General features: G+C 41.4%; 1 protein-coding gene across 2 annotated transcripts in view; it reads right to left on the reverse strand.

The window, feature by feature from the left end:
- Positions 1-20859, reverse strand: part of cntn2 (contactin 2) — a 192706-nt gene that overhangs the window by 102452 nt on the left and 69395 nt on the right. For both annotated transcript variants that reach the window (XR_007941819.1, XM_051948014.1), the window contains exons 12-16: positions 15678-15805; positions 11738-11913; positions 9499-9619; positions 5907-6065; positions 5620-5769 (exon numbers count right to left, since the gene is read on the reverse strand). Coding sequence is in view for 1 of the 2 variants with exons in the window: in XM_051948014.1 (XP_051803974.1) it covers positions 5620-5769; positions 5907-6065; positions 9499-9619; positions 11738-11913; positions 15678-15805 (734 nt within the window). In the remaining variant the exon portion in view is untranslated. The remainder of the gene's footprint in view (positions 1-5619; positions 5770-5906; positions 6066-9498; positions 9620-11737; positions 11914-15677; positions 15806-20859) is intronic.

A 20859-nucleotide genomic window follows, 5' to 3' on the forward strand; every position in this document is an offset into this window, starting at 1 on the left:
TAGTTGGCGATGTATGCTTGGGCAGCACTCATAGGCCTTCAGAGGTCACCAGTCTCAAGACTCATGTTCTAATAAATGGGAGACCTACTCATTTTCCTCCTTGTGAAAGCCACTTCACTGTCAAGGCAGACACTACTCTTCCAGATCGACAGCCAACTATCAGTAGCATGAACATGAAGCAAAATACAAACGATGTAAGCATAGGAAAGAATGTTTTCTGTCAGACAAAAAATGACAACAAGCTTGCACCTTCAATGGAGGATCTGGAATTCCTAAAAATTATGGACAACGGGTTCACACAAGATGATTCAAAGAGCTGGGTGGCTCCACTGCCTTTTCGTGAGCCAAGGAAAATACTGTCAAACAACCGCCAGTATGCTGTCAGTCGTCTCAAGTCACTGCAACGCACACTCAGGAAAAACCCAGAAATGCAGACCCACCTTATAGACTTTATGCAAAAGATGATGGACAATGGACATGCGGAGCTTGCACCCCCAGTACAAGAAAACAAAGAGTACTGGTATTTGCCCTTTTTTGGAGTCTACCATCCACAGAAGCAATCACACATAAGGGTGGTATTTGACTCCAGCGCACAGTTTGAAGGTATGTCACTTAATGATGTCTTGCTCACAGGGCCTAACCTAAACAACAGTTTATTAGGTGTACTACTGAGGTTTAGGAAGCATAGAGTTGCAATAACTGCAGACATTCAACAGATGTTTTATTGTTTCCTGGTACGAGAGGACTGTAGGGATGTTTTGAGATTTGTGTGGCACAAAGACAACAACCCTAAAAATGACATTGTAGACTACAGAATGCGTGTCCATGTCTTTGGCAATAGCCCCTCCCCTGCAGTAGCCACTTATGGACTGAGGAGGGCTGCACAACAAGGTGAGGAAAAATATGGGGAAGATGTGCGTCAGTTTGTAGACAGAAACTTTTATGTGGATGACGCCTTAAAATCTGTTCCCACTGAGCAAGACGCCATCAACCTAGTCCGAAGAACACAAGAAATGTTATCAGCTTCTAACCTCAGGCTGCTCAAAATAGCATCCAACAAAGCTGAGGTGATGGATGCATTTCCAGTGGAGGACCGGGCCAAAGATCTCCAGGATCTAGACCTATTCAAAGACGATCTTCCTGATCAGCGGAGTCTTGGCATAAAATGGAACATAATGTCAGACTATTTCACCTTTCACATTCCCCAAAGGAACAAACCCTACACACGCAGAGGAGTCCTTTCAACAGTAAACAGTGTGTTTGACCCACTCGGGTTCCTGTCCCCAGTCATCATTCAAGGACGACTCCTTTTGAGAGAACTTTCACTGCACACTACTGAGTGGGATTCAGCACTGCCTGAAGACATGAGAGGGAAGTGGATGGAATGGCAACAATCTCTACAGTGCCTCAGTAACCTACAAATCCCACGTACATACTCTAACATCCAGCTTTCTCAAGCTAAAAATGTAGAGCTATGTATATTCTCTGATGCATCTATGAAAGCAATATGTGCCGTTGCGTACATTAAAGTTACTGCTGCCGATGACACGACAGAAGTTGGTTTCGTCCTGGGCAAGGCACGACTCACTCCTCAGCCGGAATTAACAGTCCCGAGGCTTGAACTGTGTGCAGCAGTAATGGCTGTAGAAATGGCAGAAGCGATAAACGAAGAGATCGACCATCAAATAGACGAAATCAGTTTCTTCACTGATATCAAGGTGGTCCTGGGCTATATCAACAACCAGTCAAGGCGCTTCTACGTGTATGTAAACAACCGTGTCAGACGAATCAGAGAGTCATCAACGCCTGAGCAATGGCACTTCGTCACAACGGATCAAAACCCCGCTGACCACGGCTCACGTTCTGTTTCAGCCTCAGAATTGCAGAATACGTCATGGTTTACAGGGCCAGCCTTCCTACAGTGCTCTTCAGACATCCAGCCAGAGCAGCATGATTATGAGCTACTGGATCCAGACAGCGATGTAGAGGTGCGTCCTGTGGTAAAAACACTCTGTACAAACACCACAGAAACTGTCATAGACACAAAACACTGGGAACGCTTTTCCTCATGGAAGTCACTGAAAAGAACTGTGGCAAACCTGATTCACATAGTACAATGCTTCTCCCATTCTAAAGCAAGGAAAGACTGTACTGGATGGCATATCTGTAGAACAGCCATCACATGTGAACTATTAGAACAAGCTGAGAACTTCATAATCAAAAATGTTCAGCAAGGAACATATGCAGAAGAGATCAAATGCATTGAAGCGAAACAAAATCTTTCCAAACGTAGTCCGCTCATAAAGCTTAACCCTATCATTGGAGATGACGGCCTGCTGAGAGTCGGAGGTCGCATTACTCGCTCAGGTTTGGAGACAAAGGTCATGAATCCTGTCATATTGCCAGGCACCAACTACATAACCATCCTCCTTGTGCGACACTATCATCAAAGGGTTAATCACCAAGGGAGACACTTTACCGAAGGAGCGGTCAGAGAAAGTGGTCTGTGGATTATAGGTGCAAAAAGGTGCATTGGCAAGGTCATAAACAAGTGTGTTACGTGCAAGAAACTGAGAGGAAAGTTTGAGGAACAAATAATGAGCGACCTGCCAGTGGACCGGCTCCAGATAGAGCCCCCCTTTTCTTATGTGGGCATGGACATTTTTGGCCCATGGGAGGTATGCACAAGGCGCACAAGAGGGGGACAGGCTAATGACAAAAGGTGGGCTGCACTCTTTACCTGTTTATGCACAAGGGCTGTTCACATTGAAGTTGTGGAGGAGATGAGTTCATCAAGTTTTATCAATGCACTAAGACGCTTTTTTGCACTGAGAGGTCCTGCTAAGCAGCTACGTTCCGACTGTGGCACTAATTTTATTGGTGCTCACAAAGAGATTACAGCCTCATTACCAGACAAAAACAAGGTGCAAAAGTACTTACAGGAACATAAGTGCACATGGGTGTTCAACCCACCTCATTCATCCCATATGGGAGGAGTATGGGAACGTATGATCGGCGTGGCGAGGCGTATTCTGGACAACATGTTGCTGCAAGCTGGTCGTGTCCAACTCACCCATGAAATTCTGACTACATTTCTAGCAGAAGTCACAGCAATAATAAATGCCCGCCCGCTAATACCAGTCTCATCAGATCCAGAGCATCCTCTCATCCTGAGCCCTGCTTTGCTGCTCACACAAAAAACGCACGCAGTTCCACCAATTTGTGACAACATTGGACAGAAAGAGATGTTAAAGAGCCAATGGAAGCGTGTTCAGTTCCTCGCTGACAACTTCTGGAGCAGGTGGCGAAAGGAATATCTCAGCAGCCTCCAATCTCGTCAAAAATGGCATCACAAAAGGACTGACATTAAAGAAGGGGATGTAGTTCTCCTTAAGGACAAACAGACAAGAAGGAACGACTGGCCGATGGGTGTCATCGTCAAGACAGTTCCAAGTGAAGATGGACTTGTAAGGAAAGCTGAGGTTAGAGTTGCTAACCAAGGGACTGCTAAGACTTATTATAGACCCATATCAGAGATGGTTTTCCTATTATCCTGTGATGTTTAAGTTTATGAATTTGTGGTATGCATAAGATACCAGACGGGGAGTGTTCTGGCTCTGCCGACAATTTTAGTTATGTGCGCTGGCCCTTTAAGAGAAACGGGAAGCGCGTGTTCAGGCCATGTGGTGGAGACAGTGTGTTTACTTTGGACCGCAGAGAGAGACAGCCAAATGTCGTGTTCTGTAGCTGTGTTGAATTCATAAACGGCATTCCCTGTAAGTATTAAAATACCAAAATATGATGTTTAAACTAGAAGTATAACGTTATCATACGTTAGAAACAGCTGTGCACTCGCCGTTGTTTTTCAGTGCGTTATTGTATTTCATATTGCCCTAGCCAAACGTGTTGCGATTAATTTTGAGGCATGGTTTGAGTATAATGTTTATGTATATGTATTCTGTGTTCCTTACAGTTTCACACCTGCCAGATAAATATGAGTCCAAACCACCCAGGCGTCTGTGACTTATTGTGTGGAGGTGTTTAACGGCTGGATAGTGGAAAAGGTTTCCATGAGGCCAGAATAATGAGCATAAAAACAAACAATCAGTTACTATGAGCATAAAAACAAACAAACAAACAGTTACTATGAGCATAAAAACAAACAAACAATCAGTTACTATGAGCATGAAAACAAACAATTAGTTACTATGAACATATAAACAAACAAACAACAAACAAACAATCAGTTACTATGAGCATAAAAACAAAAAACAGTTACTATGAGCATAAAAACAAACAAACAATCAGTTACTATGAACATATAAACAAACAAACAACAAACAATCAGTTACTATGAGCATAAAAACAAAAAACAATCAGTTACTATGAGCATAAAAACAAACAATCAGTTACTATGAGCATGAAAACAAAAAACAAACAAACAATCAGTTACTATGAGCATGAAAACAAACAAACAATCAGTTATTATGAGCATAAAAACAAACAAACAAACAATCAGTTACTATGAGCATAAAAACAAAAAACAAACAATCAGTTATTATGAGCATAAAAACAAAAAACAAACAAACAATCAGTTACTATGAGCATAAAAACAAACAAACAAACAATCAGTTACTATGAGCATAAAAACAAAAAACAAACAATCAGTTATTATGAGCATAAAAACAAAAAACAAACAAACAATCAGTTACTATGAGCATGAAAACAAACAAACAAACAAACAATCAGTTATTATGAGCATAAAAACAAAAAACAAACAAACAATCAGTTACTATGAGCATAAAAACAAACAAACAATCAGTTATTATGAGCATAAAAACAAACAAACAAACAATCAGTTACTATGAGCATAAAAACAAAAAACAAACAATCAGTTACTATGAGCATGAAAACAAAAAACAATCAGTTACTATGAGCATGAAAACAAACAAACAAACAATCAGTTATTATGAGCATAAAAACAAACAAACAAACAATCAGTTATTATGAGCATAAAAACAAAAAACAAACAAACAATCAGTTACTATGAGCATAAAAACAAACAAACAAACAATCAGTTATTATGAGCATAAAAACAAACAAACAAACAATCAGTTATTATGAGCATGAAAACAAACAAACAAACAAACAATCAGTTATTATGAGCATAAAAACAAACAAACAATCAGTTATTATGAGCATAAAAACAAACAAACAAACAAACAATCAGTTACTATGAGCATAAAAACAAACAAACAATCAGTTATTATGAGCATAAAAACAAACAAACAATCAGTTATTATGAGCATGAAAACAAACAAACAAACAAACAATCAGTTATTATGAGCATAAAAACAAACAAACAAACAATCAGTTATTATGAGCATAAAAACAAACAAACAAACAAACAATCAGTTATTATGAGCATAAAAACAACCCTCAGCTGCTACCACACCAACACCTCGTCCTCCTATAACAGCTGCTGGTTGAGCTCAGTTATGAATGTGAGTGACAGTTTTGCAGAAAACCATGTGTGGATTAAAACATTTTCATAGTTCCTTTAGTGATATTGCTGCATCTCCTCCGATCATTTAAAGCTGTCTAGATGTGGTGTCTCACCTGCTTGCTGTGTGCGGATGATATGGGATGGCATGCTGGGCTCTCCGCTGCCCAGGATGTTGCTGGCAATGACCTGGAACTCATAATCCATCCAGGGCATGAGTCCCATCACACGAGAAGACTCAGCGTTTCCTTCAATGTTGACTGGATCTGATGTACAGTGATGACACAAGACTTCATTTACAAGTAATAATCAGAAAACCTCAGTGGATATCAGTCAACTGCTTTCATCCACTGAAAGTCAACTTTTCTAACGAGTCATTGAGTTTGAGCCCACAGCTACACACCTGTCCTCATCTTCTTCCATTCTGATGAGAGCGTTGATCTGCCCATGATGACATATTTGCCAATGGGACTGTGGTTATCGTAGCCACGACTCCATCGGAGCTCCACCGACGTCTCAGCTACGTTCTTCACCAGTAAACCTCCAGGAGGTCCCGGGGGGCCTGGACACAGTAGAGAGAAGTTACTGTGAAGTAATTTAATAATCCTTATGTCAGTGGGTATTTATAGGCTAACATAGTTTAATCAGCAACATTTCTTCATTTATAACTAAATCATTCATAAGTAGCAGCTAGTGATGGGACAAATGAACCGAGGCATCGAGGCGTGTCTCGAGTAAAAGTGGGCGTGTCAGATGAAGCTTTGCTTCGAGGCTTGGGTCGCTTCTGAAAAAGTCACGTGACCGATGACAAACGAGGCCTCGGTTTGTGCAGATCACGTGATTGGTTCGTTCAACGTATCGCTGTCCCATAAAAACGTTTCGAATCTCGAGCCACACTGTGGGTGTTGTTGGCGTTTGTGGAGAGAGGAGTGAGAGCGAGTTGTAGTTAGTATTATTCAGTAAGTATTATTAGTTAGTATTATTCGGTGTGAAATAGCAGTAGCTGGAGGAGTAGGAGAAGTGTAGGAAGAGCAGCAGTTTAGATTATTTCCCAACTGCAGTGCTTTGATGTGAGATATTATATATATATTTTTCTTTTACATTGGTTTATGGGTTGTGTAAAATTATGGGTGTTTGTGTGTCAGTTTTACCATTTGTAAATGTAACTCCTGTATTTGGTGTCTGCACCTTCTGTCACCTTCTTCAGTCCCATGGGAACTAGACACTGACATGTATGTAAAGAAGCCACTGGGAGCCACAGTTCTACAGCAGGGCCTGCAAAGCATGTGTTAGTTTCTGTGTTACCTGTTCTGAAAGACAACATGTGTAAGTGAAATATGTACAAAAGTTTTATTTATTATTAATAAAATGAGCTGTAAACTATACACTGGTGTTGGGTAATGATTAATTCATGTGATGGTGCATATATATATTTATATAGTGGTGACCGTGATTTTACAAGAAAACACTGTGTTCAAATTCCTGCCAGTTCCATGTTTGTTGGTTGTATCACAAATACTCTCTCACAGATGGAGCAAGGAAGAAAGAGGAAGCCCTCACCCGTGTGGGAGTATTTTGAGTTGACTACTCATAATAAGGTTTGTATGTGTGAAAACTCATAATATATTGGATACCTGCCATATATTGAACTATCAGTCCTAATATGTATGATTTTATTAAAGGTGAGGTGTTCCAAGGAGCTGGAGAAATATTGTCCAAAAAAAGAAACCACCTAAATCCCAGCTCTGTGGAATAATTCTCATATTTTTGAATAATATCAAATAAAATGCTGTCCCTACTTTAGTTTTGCAATGATACCACAAGCACAGTCACAAAACAAAAAGAAGCACAAGCACATTTTATTTATGTCGCCTTTATTACAATTAAAAGGATTTAAACACTTTATAGAAAACAGAACCTGACCTCAATCAAGCAGTCAAACTACAGATCTCAAATCTCTCCCCATTTTTTCCACTTTCCTCTCTATCTCTGCTGTCAGGAAAAACAGACACTATATTAAGTATATTATATGTTTATTGGCATTATCATTTAAACACAATTCAAAGCTTCACATAGCAAAGCCAGTGTGTCATTATAGGCACTCTGCCTGTTTTACTTTTATTTGTCCACTTGATGGCGCAGTAGAGCAAAAGAAGCACCATGAAGCTTCGACCCATGAGTGAACCAACTGGATGGAAAGCCTCAGTGCTTCATGAAGCTTCATCTCGCCATCACTAGTAGCAGCCCATTCCTGTACAGAACGCTGCTCAGTACACCAACAGCAGAAGACACAAGCCACTACATCTATGCTGTTATTTTCTTTCTTTATTTGGTTCTTTCATAGATTTATTAAAGGTCTTCTTGAATTATGAAAAATCTGCTGAGTCAAAAGTACCTATACAGCATGGTAATGTTTTTAGATGTCCCTTGGCCATTTTCTCCTCAGGTGCTTTTGGTAGCCGTCCACAAGCTTCTGGTTGCATCTTTGACCCTCCTCTGACAGAATTAGTCCAATGTAACTACATTCTGACAGATTTGTTTCTTTACTACAGTCCACAAGTTCCTGATGGGCTTTAAGTCAGGACTTTGAGGAAATTAAAATCTTTATTCTAGCCAAATATTCAGCCCTTTCTTCACCACTGTTGATGTGTGTTTGGGGTCACTGTCTTGTTGAAACACCAAACGGTGTCAAAGACCAAAGCCTGTGACTGATGATTTCAGAATTTTCTGAAGAATGTGGAGATAACCCTCCTTTCTTCTATTTTGTATAAAACTCCAGTTTGAGTGCCAGCAAAAACAGCTCCAGAGCATTATACTTCATAATATAATATAGCCATCCATTCTCTATACACCGCTTTATCCTCACTCGGGTCATGGGGGGTGCTGGAGTCTATCCCAGCTGACTCAGGTGAAGGCAGGGGACACCCTGGACAGGTCACCAGTCTGTCACAGGGCTACATATACAGACACACAATCACACTCACATTCACACCTACGGACAATTTAGAGTAACCAATTAACCTCAGCATGTTTTTGGACTGTGGGAGGAAGCCGGAGTACCCGGAGAAAAGCCACGCATGCACAGGGAGAACATGCAAACTCCATGCAGAAAGATCCCAGGCCGGGATTTGAACCGGGGATCTTCTTGCTGCAAGGCGAAAGTGCTAACCACTACGACACTGTGCAGCCCTAATCTAATCTAATCTAATCTAATCTAATCCATGCCTGAAGAACATGTTTGGTGTTCTTTAGTGGATCAGATGGGATCTGTTCAAAGAGGAGTCAACAGCTGTAGTCAATCACTCATTACAAGTTCAGAGGTCACATCACTGAGACAGTTTGAATAAAGCAACTTTCTACATCACCAAAACCCATAATTCAAGATGTTGTATGTATATTTATGCTCCAGCAGATATTGTCATATTTTCAGAAGACTTATTATAAATCTGTGAAAGAACTAAATGCGTGACAAAGACATACAGCTTCTGTTTCAGTGACTCCATCACAGAATTTCAGTCATAGGAGTCAGTGGAAACTCAGACAGCCCTGAGATACATAGTCCGAACAAGCAGATATAAACTGTATGTACAGAACCCTTGTACCAGTCTGCTCTACTCTGATTCCTCCAAGAAACTCAAAATGTAACTCTACCTCGTTTCAACAAGATGATTGTTAAACCAGAACCATGAATTTAAATAGAACCATGTGTTTCTCTCTTCTGTGCATCTTGAAGACTAACATCCTGTATTAAAGGTCACCAAGCTGCTAGTTATCACTGGACAGATGAGCCAGACCCCTGCTCACCAGCATCATGCTTAACCACCTCATCAGGGATGGCCAGGGAGAGGCTGAAATCAATGATGTCATATCATCTCTACTTTGACCTCTGTTTATCTTCTTTCTCCCTTAATTTTACACTATTCCAGGACTTAACTTGTAGTGAAAGCAGTATTCATGAGAACACAACATGACCTGATGGGTCTGACTCGTCTCACCTCGAACCACTAGTTTAGCTGAAGCAGAGGCGCTGTCCACCACGGTCTGAGCTGTACAGGTGTACATCCCCGCCTGACTCAGCTGAGCATTCACCGTTAACAGGTCACCAATGTTCTCCTTCTGAAAGGGCAGAATGAAGGAGAGGAAAAGAAAATGAGTCAATATAACAGAACACAAAACGACATATTACAATGTTGTTTTCTTCTAAATGGTTTAGTGCACAGAGGGACAGGAAATATCTTTAAACCAAAGTGATTTTACAGAGACCAACAGCCACGTGCTTCAGCAGGCCTTTAGTGTAACAATAACTAGCACCAGATTACAGAAGCTAATTAACAGCAAGGCCCACAACCAGCTAATAACCCCGTCTGATCATGGTAGCATTAAAGGGCCAAGAACATTAAATGGATACTTTACTAGGGAAATAGTTTCTTCCTGGCTCCATGATAAGGGAGCGTGAAATATTTAACTTACCACACTGACATCAACTAATTAAAATAAAAATAAAATATCTAACCTGTAATGTTGTCCTGCTAATGAAGAAAATGTGGAGAAGCTTGGTGTCTGTTTTGCTGTTAGTGCATCTGGATTCAGTTTTCATCTGCTCTCTTTGCTAATCAGGGATGTTAATGCTGATCTGATCATTGATTAAAGTGTATTGAGCATTAACTGTAACACCTGGTAGCACCACCAGGTGGAGCCTCTCAGCGTTCATGAAGATAAAAAGACTCCAACCACCAGAGGAGACATTCACTCAAACTAGGGGCAGGTTAATGTTGGTGAGCATCTAGCATTATGGGGGTTTAGCTAGCAGTGGATCACCATGACAAAGACTTCTAAGGCATTAAATGGCTTCTGGCCGGATCTCACACAGCCTGAAGGAACCTAAATATTCTGACAGCAGCTCAACAAGCAAGTGGAAAATGAGCCAAACAGACAAAAGTTAAAAAAGAAAAACAAAACAAACAATGCAAATCATAAATACAAGGAAACCAGCTTAACATTTCAGTGAAGGAGTAAGACCAGTGAACACGGCAGCGTTACCAGACTGCAGTAGGATGTAAAGCTACTCAGCAGTTGAAGAAACAAAGACTAGATGAGAAGTTTTTTGTGTTGGAGCTCCTCTCATTGAACACAACCAGTTCAGCACTAATACACAGCAGCTTATTTCCTAACTTCATTTCATTAGTTCATAAACACTTAGACCAAAGCCACTAAAACAAAGTCTGGTGATACTCCAAATCTCTTTGTAACATCTGCCATTCAAAAAACAGGCCAAACTAAGTTAAGCTGTAAACTCTTCTAGCATTGTGTCCTCCTAACATGCACTGACTGACCGATATATTTACTAGTCACTCTGTTGAACAGGCTGACATCTCATCATCATCAGCAACACAAACACTGCAGCTCATTCTCACTTAATTCTACATATTCTGTCCTCCTGCTCCAAATACAGCAGTTCAGTGCTGAAAATACAGAAAAACAATCATCACAGTAAAACATCAATTCAGTTAAATTTATTGAATATCGATCTGTCCAGTTTGGGAGTGAAAGAGCCAGTGTGTCAGTTTCACCTGCATTGTTGAAAACAAAGTGACATCAAGTGGACAAGAAGGGCAACAGCAAAAACAACCCCCTACAATGACTGATTTTACTTCAAGTTTACATTTTGCTAATTCCCTTATAGCTGCTGCTAGCATGCAGCATTCGGGTTGGATTAGTTCATCCATTCATGCTGCTGGAAGAAGGTTTTCTGTGTCTCCCAGGACAGACTCAACGGCATGGAGGAGACAACAGGCCGTCACTAAAACTACTGGAATCACAAAAGTCATTTGTAAAAGTGCTAGACTGAACTTTAAGCAAACACAGCTTGATTTCTAAGTTTGGTGGAAAAAGTAAAAGGAAACACAAGATCGCAAAAATCCCCATGGAGTTTATTTCTGTTGAGAGCCAGATAGGAATAGAAGATTAAAGAAGTATGAAAGTGTTTCAATCTTTTATTAAGAATTACTTCTAATAACGACCCCCAGAGCTGACCTCAGAGATGAATTCAGAGCTGCTAAAGGTCAACAAGTCTGATTTGATGTTTCGAGTCCTCGACGGATAACAGAACCTTGATACCACTGGTCACCAATCTGATACAAACACACTGCAAACTTCATGCAGAATAAACAGAACTGTTGATCTTCCAGGATGCACACAAAGAATCATCTCTTCATCATGCAGCACAGAACTCACCCCCTCCACCCGGTGGTATGGCCCAGCAGAGTTCTCCAAGTCCAGCAGGACTCCATTGAGGGCCCAGGTGAAGGTCAGGTCCATGGTGGGGTCATGGGAGGCGTGGCACTGCAGGGTGACATTCTCTCCCTGATTAATGTCAGCGTTAGAGGGCGCCAGCGTGATCTTAGTAGCATCTGCAGGAGAGGAAGCATTCCACATGAAAGCTGGCTAGATATCTTCAGATACAAAGACTGAATGAAGAGCCAAACATTTGGAAAATGTGTTCATCTGCATTCTTGTTGGATGAGATCAATACCATTGTCATGCCTGTGCATTAAGTATGGTGATGGAACAGGGAGGCAGTTAGCTTAGCACACCATAACACTGAAGAGAGAGGAGAACTTCTGGAATAGCTCAGTTCAAACTTCAACAACATGCAGCTCCTAAATGTCCCAAAACAATATGATGGATCTGGTTTGTGCATGTGTTATCAGATATGTAAAATGACTCTTTTCATATTCTTTCTACCTGATAAATGTTTCTTAGTGAGCCTAGAGGACGGTAGCTTACTACAGTTGTCAGTTTTCTGCTATTCAGTCTCACATATGAGACTGGTTTTGATATGCTGATTTCACAAATGCCAAATTATTTGTCTGAAGAGTCCGAGAATATAAGGGGAAATCTGAATGGCCCGTAGCATACAAATAAAAAATCTAATATATAACTAGGGATGTTAATGATTTAGTTAGTTATTTACCTGATTAACCAATTCATTTTCAGGGTTCCATTCATGAAATCAAAGTCTACGACCTGCAAACCTCCATTTTCATATTCTTTGGTCATATCTGCTTTTTTAATATAGTAAGTTTTTCTTTTCCAAATGTAACCAAAAATAATCTGGTTAATCTTCTTGATGACTCTGATAGGAATAGCCAAAGACTGGGCAGGATAGATACATCTCGAAATGCCTTCCATCTTAGTTAGAAAAACCCGACCTAGTAAACTGATATCTCTCAACAACCAGGAATTAAGTTTAGCTTAGCAGTTATCAATCACCTTCCAAATATTTTTGTTTTCTCTTTCAGTAATATCCTTAGAAATATGTATACCTAAATATTTGACAACCGTCTTTATAGGAATGTTGTATGCAGTTGTTAATTCACAATGATGGACTGGCATCAGTTCACATTTGTTTAAGGTTAAGCTTAAGTCCTGAGGCATTGGAAAAAATATCAATGGTTTGTATAATCTTTGGGACTTCAGTGAGCTGTCTCATAAAGACATCGGTGTTTTGGCGCAAGCTATCGTGTGATTTCGGAACGAGATTTGCTTTCTAGCGTCCTGAGATTTGGCTGCTCCCTCTGGCAGTAAACCACCAGTCACACAATTTTGCCATATATCACTCCCGAGTCCGCCATAAGCCACTGCTGAATAGTATATGGCAAAACCGCTCTGCCATTGCCACCTAGTGGCCAGCCAAAAGCCATTTTGGGATCTCGGCACTGCTGCTTTAATTTCCGCCGTATTAAACTCAACCGCCTTAGCCATGTTAGGTATCATTACAGAGTTTTGCTGTATCTGAATGCCAAGTGAGTCGACCTTGTTACCGATCTCTGAAGTCTGGTTGGTAAGCTGTTTTATCGCATCCATAACGGCCTTTATACCTTCATCTGTCCCTAAGTTCTTCTTTTTGGGATTTGGTTGAGTTTTGACTGGAGAAAATGGGTCGTTTCGCTTGGTGCTGTCGGTCGAAACTTCCGTTTTGGCTGCATAGTCGTGGAGAGCAGTAGCCGTGTTTCCTCGGCTTGAGGTGGTGGGTTTCATTAGACAGCTATCACAGGTGTTAAAATATTAAAGTTAAAGACTTTACATTATCAAAGTGTAAGAAAACGAGGGTTAAAAAGCAAGTTCGTCAAGGAAAAACTGGGACAGGCAGACGGAGCTCAAAATTTTACATGCATCTGGTCTGCCATCTTGCCTGGCCCCTGCAACCCAAGGAGGTGTCCCTGACTGTGGGCTTTGTGGGGGTTTAACTATTTAACCACCATGACAAGTTTATTCATGACAAGTTCGAGTCTTAGCTTTTTTCCAAAGCTAAGTCGCTAATGAAACCAAACGTAGTCATGTCAATATAACATTAACTATTTGATTTGTATGTGGAATAATGTAGCGTACAAAGGAGCAGAATAACAGTTTATTGATGGCTGCACTCCAGAGCACAGGGAATCCAGAGACGTTTTCTCACAGCTTTTCATTTGGTGGGAGACCATTTAAGAAAACAGCTAACTTAAAACTTTCATCCAAATAGAACATCTGCATGTCGTAGTTTGCTTCAAAGTGACCATTTAAAGCCATCGTGGAGACATCGTCAACCTTTCAAAGAACCTCATAAGAGTCCATCCATTATCGATACACAGTTAAATCCTCTGTAGGGTCGCAGGGGGCTGGAGTCTCTCCTAGCTGACTGAGGCGGGGTTCACGCTGCACGCCAGCCTATCGGGCCACACAAGAGACACCAAGAACACTGAAACCAACATTTTAGAATCACTAATTAACCTCAGTCTTTGGACTGTGGGAGGAAGTCGGTGCTCCCGGTGAAAACCCATGCAGGCACAGGGAGAACATGGAGACTTCACAAAGATCTGGATCTTCCAGCTGTGAGGTGACAGTGCTAACCACCGAGTCACCATGCCCCTCGTAACACAGAGTGTCATTCAGAGGAACACCACACCTCTGGGGCAGAGATCGCATACTTCACAGTGACCTCCTGACCTTCTGCTCCTTACACGAAGACCTTTCTATGCAAGAATGAACTTATCACTTTCAAAACATAACAATAAAGACACTAACATTACCAGAGTGATGATCCCAAAGTCTGGACTTAATCTATGACACCAGGTCATCAGGAGCAGTACTGAAGAAGAACTTTACAACTTCAGTGCTTGTGAAGGATGAAACATATGAAACACATCTACCCCGCTTCTCACTGTGAAACCCATGGAAGACACAGAAACTTTAATCTTAAATTTATATAAATCCAAACTCTCATTTTTCTTTCTGTAAATTCCACAGTCCATATGCATATTGACACTTTCTGTCATCAGAGGAACCATATGGGATAAACATACCGTGTTTGATGTCATTTCAGACAACATGAAGGTCAGTTCATAACGTCAATCTATAAGGACCATGTACCAGAAAAAGTGCTTTTTGGCACCAAAATGCAAGATTAAGTTTCTCTAAAGAACAAGAAAAAAGGAGCATAAATATTAGGAGGACATTCTTTGATCAGATGAGATAAAGAAGAATTTGTTCAGCTCAGATGGGTTCAAGCTGTTGGCACAAACCTGGTCAGAACTACCACAGTGAATACATATTCCAGTCCGTCCAGGATTTCGCGGGGTTTTTTCGAGATTGTTGCGGCAGAAAATGCCTGAATTCGCGGCAGCTTTTCTAAAAAATTGTGATAAAAGTTGCGATGTTTTAAGCTTATTTGTTGCAATGAAATTGCGGGAGACAAGTGACAATTGCTAAAAAACTTGCAAAATTCGCGGAGATTGGTTGATTTCACATGAATTCGCGTGATTGCAACATCGCGAATTCCTGGAGGGACTGATATTCCAACAGTGAAGCACAGAGGTGGGAGTGTGAGGATATGAGGCTGCATGAGTGCAAAAGCTATTGGCAGTTTGACATTTACAGACAGAACCATAAATTCCTGTTTTTATACCAAAATGCACGCTGACAAGATCACTTCCAGTCTGTAGAAGATCGGCAGCAGAAGAATATTCCAGCATGACAATACAAAGTCAAAATCACACAAGAGTTTCTGAAGAAGAAAACAGTGAAACATTTCTCAGAAGTGTCAGACTTGACTGTATGCTAGTCCGTAGATTAATATTTTAAATTCCCAGAACACAAGGCTTCAGGGATGTGATGTTGGTGTGAGTGAGTGTACCTCTGACTGACAGGTGTCCAGTGCTGTTGGCTTTTCCCAGGTAGTTTTCAGCAAAGCAGGTGTATTTCCCTTCATCTGCTCTGCTGATGTTGTGGATCCACAAGATGCCGTCTGGAGTTACTGTCACTCTGAGAAGACATAAATGTGCACGAGGTCAAGAGTGACAACAGTCCTGCTATCAATCAGTGCATGGATGGAACTAGGAGGTCATGCAGTCCAATTAAACTTTATACACTCTGGCTTTAAATACAATCAGGGTTGACTCATTGTTGACAGAACCTGATCTTCAAAAGCAGTGCTTGTGGAAGAACTACTGTTATGTTTTTGTGTTGTTTATGTGTTCCTGTCAGGATGCCCACCATCCATGTGCTGTGACATTAACATTCATAATTCACAATCCCACTAATTGATTCTATTCCATCCTGGGCTCTTTTTTCACCACACAATCCTGGCTGCCGTTCAGGTTTCATCCACTGGCCTTCAGACATTTCTGTATTAATACAACTCTTAGCTAAATCAATGCCTAAGAAGATAATTCTGTTTATTGACAACTTCTGCTGCTCAAGTAAACTTTGAATGAGATAATACTTCATTTCTATCTACCAGTTGTTGGGATTTGTGGGTGTGGATACCAGGCACTGAGTACAAAAGGAATCCACGAGAATTCACAGTAGAATCAATGACTGCAGGCTGTCCAGTCACTGAGGCAGTGAAGGAACCTCAAACCATTTCCACCACAGTGATCTACAGCTGGTCTGAGGTTCTCCTGAGAAGGTGTCTTTGGTCTTCTCCAAACATGTTTGCTGTTCCACCTTTCACTCTTTTATCGAGGGCACCTCATTATCCAGAAGACCTGCTTTTCACCTCGGTGTTAATTTACAAACTGTAATTGTGCTTTTTCTTGTTTTTTTTTTCTGGGACAACAGGCCTCCCATGCAGGCTAAATGTGTGCAGCATCTCTCTGATTGTAGATTCAGCACTGTGACACCAACAGCTACAGATTTACCTTCAGATGATGACATTTTATGCTTCTTGTTTTGGCATCATTCAGTCTGCTCTTCATCTGATGAATGAATGAGTAGTAAGTAAAGTAAGTAAATTTTATTTATATAGCACCTTTCACAGACAGAGAGCCACAAAGTGCTTCACAGCATGAATAAAAAAACAATTAAATGCACATAAATAGTCAACACTAAAAATAAGATCATGATAGCCCCAGAAACTAAGCGAATGCTTGAGCAAACAAGAAGGTTTTAAGTTGTACTTTAAAAGCGTCAACAGACGCAACTGAGAGAGAGCAGGAGATCATTCCAAAGCCTGGGAGCAACAGCCTGGTATGATTGGGCTCCTCTGGTCATAAACCGAGTACGTGGCACCTTTAACAGATTCTGATCCACAGACCTTAAAGCCCTCGCAGGGGAGTAAGGCTGGAGCAGGTCACAAATATAAGAAAGAGCTTGACCATGTAAGGACCGAAAGGTTAGAAACAAAATCTTAAAGTTAACTCTGTAAGAAACTGGCAGCCAATGAAGCTCCTTTAAAATAGGAGATATGCGAGTCCGCCTGTTTGTGCGAGTCAAAATTCTCGCTGCAGAGTTTTGCACAAGTTGCAGCCTCGAAAGCTCCCCCTTGTTCAGACATGGAAACAAGCTGTTACAGTAGTCTAAACGTGATGAAACAAAAGCATGAATGATGAGCTCTAAATCGTTACATGAGACCATTTTCCTGAGTTTAGAGATTTTTCTTAGTTGAAAGAAACAGTTTCTTGTCAGCTGCTTACAGTGCTGCACTAGAGACATGTCTTTATCAAGGAAAACACCCAAATTTCTAAGACTCGATTTAGCAGACTGCCCTAAGTCACCAAGGTACTGTTTGATCCCTGGAATTGAGACATCAGGGGCGACAAGTGTTTCAGTTTTGTCTGCGTTGAGCTGAAGAGAATTTTCACTAAGCCATTGTTTTATTTCTGCCAAACAATGGAAAAAGGAATCGAGCTTCTTTATCTCGGCCGGTTTAAAAGAACAATAGAGCTGGATGTCATCGGCATACAAGTGGTAAGAAACATCCCTAAACCTTTGGATGATCTTACCCAGGGGGATCAAATACAGTAAAGATAAAATAGGGCCCAGGACAGAGCCTTGAGGCACCCCACACAATAGATTCATGGACTCTGATTTTATATGGTTTGTTGACACACAAAAGCTACGTCCAGACAAATATGAGGTAAACCACTGGAGAACCGACCCCAACAGTCCCACATGATCCCTGAGTCTACTTAACAGGACCTGATGGTCAACAGTGTCAAAAGCTGAGGACAGATCCAGGAGAACTAGCACGGTGCATTTACCCGAATCGGCAGACATCATTATGTCACTGGACACTTTCAGTAGGGCTGTTTCCGTGGAGTGGTGTTTACGGAAGCCAGATTGAAATTTGTCAAAGAAGTTATACTGATCGAGGTAAGAAGACAGTGGATTGCAAACCACCTTCTCAAGGATCTTCGACAAGAATGGCAGCTTAGAGATGGGCCTATAACTATTTCGGTCTGCCGAGTCTAAACCTGCTTTTTTTAGTAATGGCTCCACAATGGCGTGCTTGAAGGTATTCGGAAACGCACCTGATGATAAAGAGAGGTTTATCATTTCGGTAACCCAGGGACCGACTGCCTCCAGTACCTCTAAGAACAGTCTACAGGGGATGACATCAGAGGAGCAGGATGAAAGTTTCATCTTGGTTACCAGTGCCAAAACATCAGCAAGAGTTACAGACTCAAAAGTGAACCACATGCTGGAGGCAGTCTCGATAGCAACCAAGGCACCACACTGAGGGGGGTAGCATATTATCCTTGAGTTTCTTGATTTTATCGGTGAAAAAATTCAAGAAGGCATGGCTATTGGCTTCGGTGAAAGCAGGAGTTACAGAAGCAGCAGGGCAAACAAAAGAATTGATTGTGTCAAACAGCACTTTAGGGTTTTTCTTATTCACTGCCACCAGTTGACGGATGTAGTCGGACCTGGCACTCTCAACCATTTCATTGTACGATGACATAAGATCCCTGAGATGGAGCCTGTGTACCTCAAGGTTAGTACATTTCCACAGGCGTTCAGTCTTTCGACACAGTCTCTTAAAACTTAAAATATGCTCATTAATCCAAGGACATGCTTTTTTCTGTGTAGTCAGGTTAGCTTTAACAGGGGCCACTTGATCCAAAATCACTGCACAGTGGTCATTAAAACACTGGATTAGATCGTCTACACCAGAGCAATTTGTTAAAAGAAGAGGATCAAACAAAACAGAGAACCTTTCTGCAGTATTAGCAGTGATAATGCGCCTCTGGGACCTTACTTCTAAAGGTTTGGGCTCAGGACTGAAATGCAAATCACATGAAACAAGACAATGATCACTCATGTGGACGTCATTCACAGACACATTAGAAATGTCCAGGCCAAGTGTAAAAACTAAATCTAAAATGTGGCCCTTTCGGTGGGTTGGCTTAGAAACATGTTGCACAAGGTTAAAAGCTTCAGTCAATGTTAAAAATTCCATTGCACAGGATGAAGAGGTGTTGTCAACATGAAGGTTAAAATCTCCAAGGATTAAAACAGATTCCAACTTTATAATAGAGGATAAAAAGTCACTAAAATCCTTTAAAAAGGCAGCAGCAGAGCCAGGGGGACGGTAGACCACAACACAGTAGAAAGGGCGCAAGGTGCCCACCTTGACCATCTGTGATTCAAAAGAAGTGTATTCCTGTGAGAGAATCACTTTACAAACATAATCCTCCTTATGGACAAATGCCAGGCCCCCTCCACCTCGACGGGGACGGGGCTTCCCATAAACAGCAAAGCCAGCAGGGCAGAGCTCGTTTAAATGGATAAACTCCTCTTCTTTCTGCCAAGTCTCCGTAATACACATTATATCCATGTTTTCCCTTGAGATGAGATCGTTCAGGGAAAAAGATTTATTACCAATGGAACAAGCATTCAAAAGACGGGGGTAATGTCCAAGGTGTGCAGCGTGATTGGACGAAGGCAGCGGTTGTGTGGGCACCAGCTGGTCCGTGCTGACGGAAACACGGAAATGCGCTGCTCCGATGAACATCCACGACCAAGACTCAAGCGCTGTACAGGATCCAGGACACCCGTAGCCCGAGCAAACAGCGGCGTGAATATGCTGTCACAAACATCGAGGAGCAGGATGTGGCGGAGACAACGAACGCGTCCTCCGCAGCGTGCAGTGGCCGAGCCCAGGCGAGCAGCCTCACGCCTTCGCCATACCTGGACAACGGCCCGCAATCCTCGCTTTTTCCTCAATCTCCTGCGGACCTTGCCAAACGCCCGGAACAGCAACAAATACTCGGATGAGTTTAAGTCAATAGTCAAGGGGGGAGGAAACGCCTGTTTAAAATGATCCTGTGTATTAAACAGGCCCTCCATAGTCTCTTTGATACGAAACAGTAAGTCCCGATCATAAGTTTGTAAGGCCAAGACACATCCATTAGTTAGTCGGGCTGATATGATCACATATGCAGAAAAAATTACCATAAAAAGTTTACACAGGAGCCGAGCCGAGGCACCGCCAGTCACAGGCGCCATCTTGAGACCCGTCATCAATGGGGCATGATGAATGAGTGAATTTCTACACTGCTTGTAGATGGTTTTCAAGCATTATGGCTAAACAGTCTATCACAATAAAATGTTTTATTTCAGTCAGTATGATTGATAATCATTAATACTTTTAAAATGATTTATAATAGATAAAGATCAGGATCATTGAGAATCTAAAAACTTAATCATTTTAGACTAATTTCACTATCATGATAAATAAGTAATACTTTGAAGAACAAACATGAAAAACACTGGTGTATAAAGAAATTATAAGGAGCTATTTCACATCCATGCACACTAAATAAAGAAATCAAGTTAAACCCGGAGGTGCACTGATTGACTGGCTGGTCTGGACCTCAGCCTCCATACATCCCAGTATAAAACTTGTCAGCTATTAGAGCACGTTGCCGGGACTGCATTGCTGAACACCCTAACCCTCTGACCTCCACCAGCGATGGTTTGGTGGCACACAGATGCTTAAAAAGGTTCCCTTGGAATGTACTTCTTTTTTTCACATGACTGTTTATAGTATGGTCTTTACCACCTAGGGAAATACCAGACAGAACTCCTCACAC

This window comes from Acanthochromis polyacanthus, chromosome 5 (assembly GCF_021347895.1).
Source record: "Acanthochromis polyacanthus isolate Apoly-LR-REF ecotype Palm Island chromosome 5, KAUST_Apoly_ChrSc, whole genome shotgun sequence".
In the NCBI taxonomy this organism is placed as follows: Eukaryota; Metazoa; Chordata; class Actinopteri; family Pomacentridae; genus Acanthochromis; species Acanthochromis polyacanthus.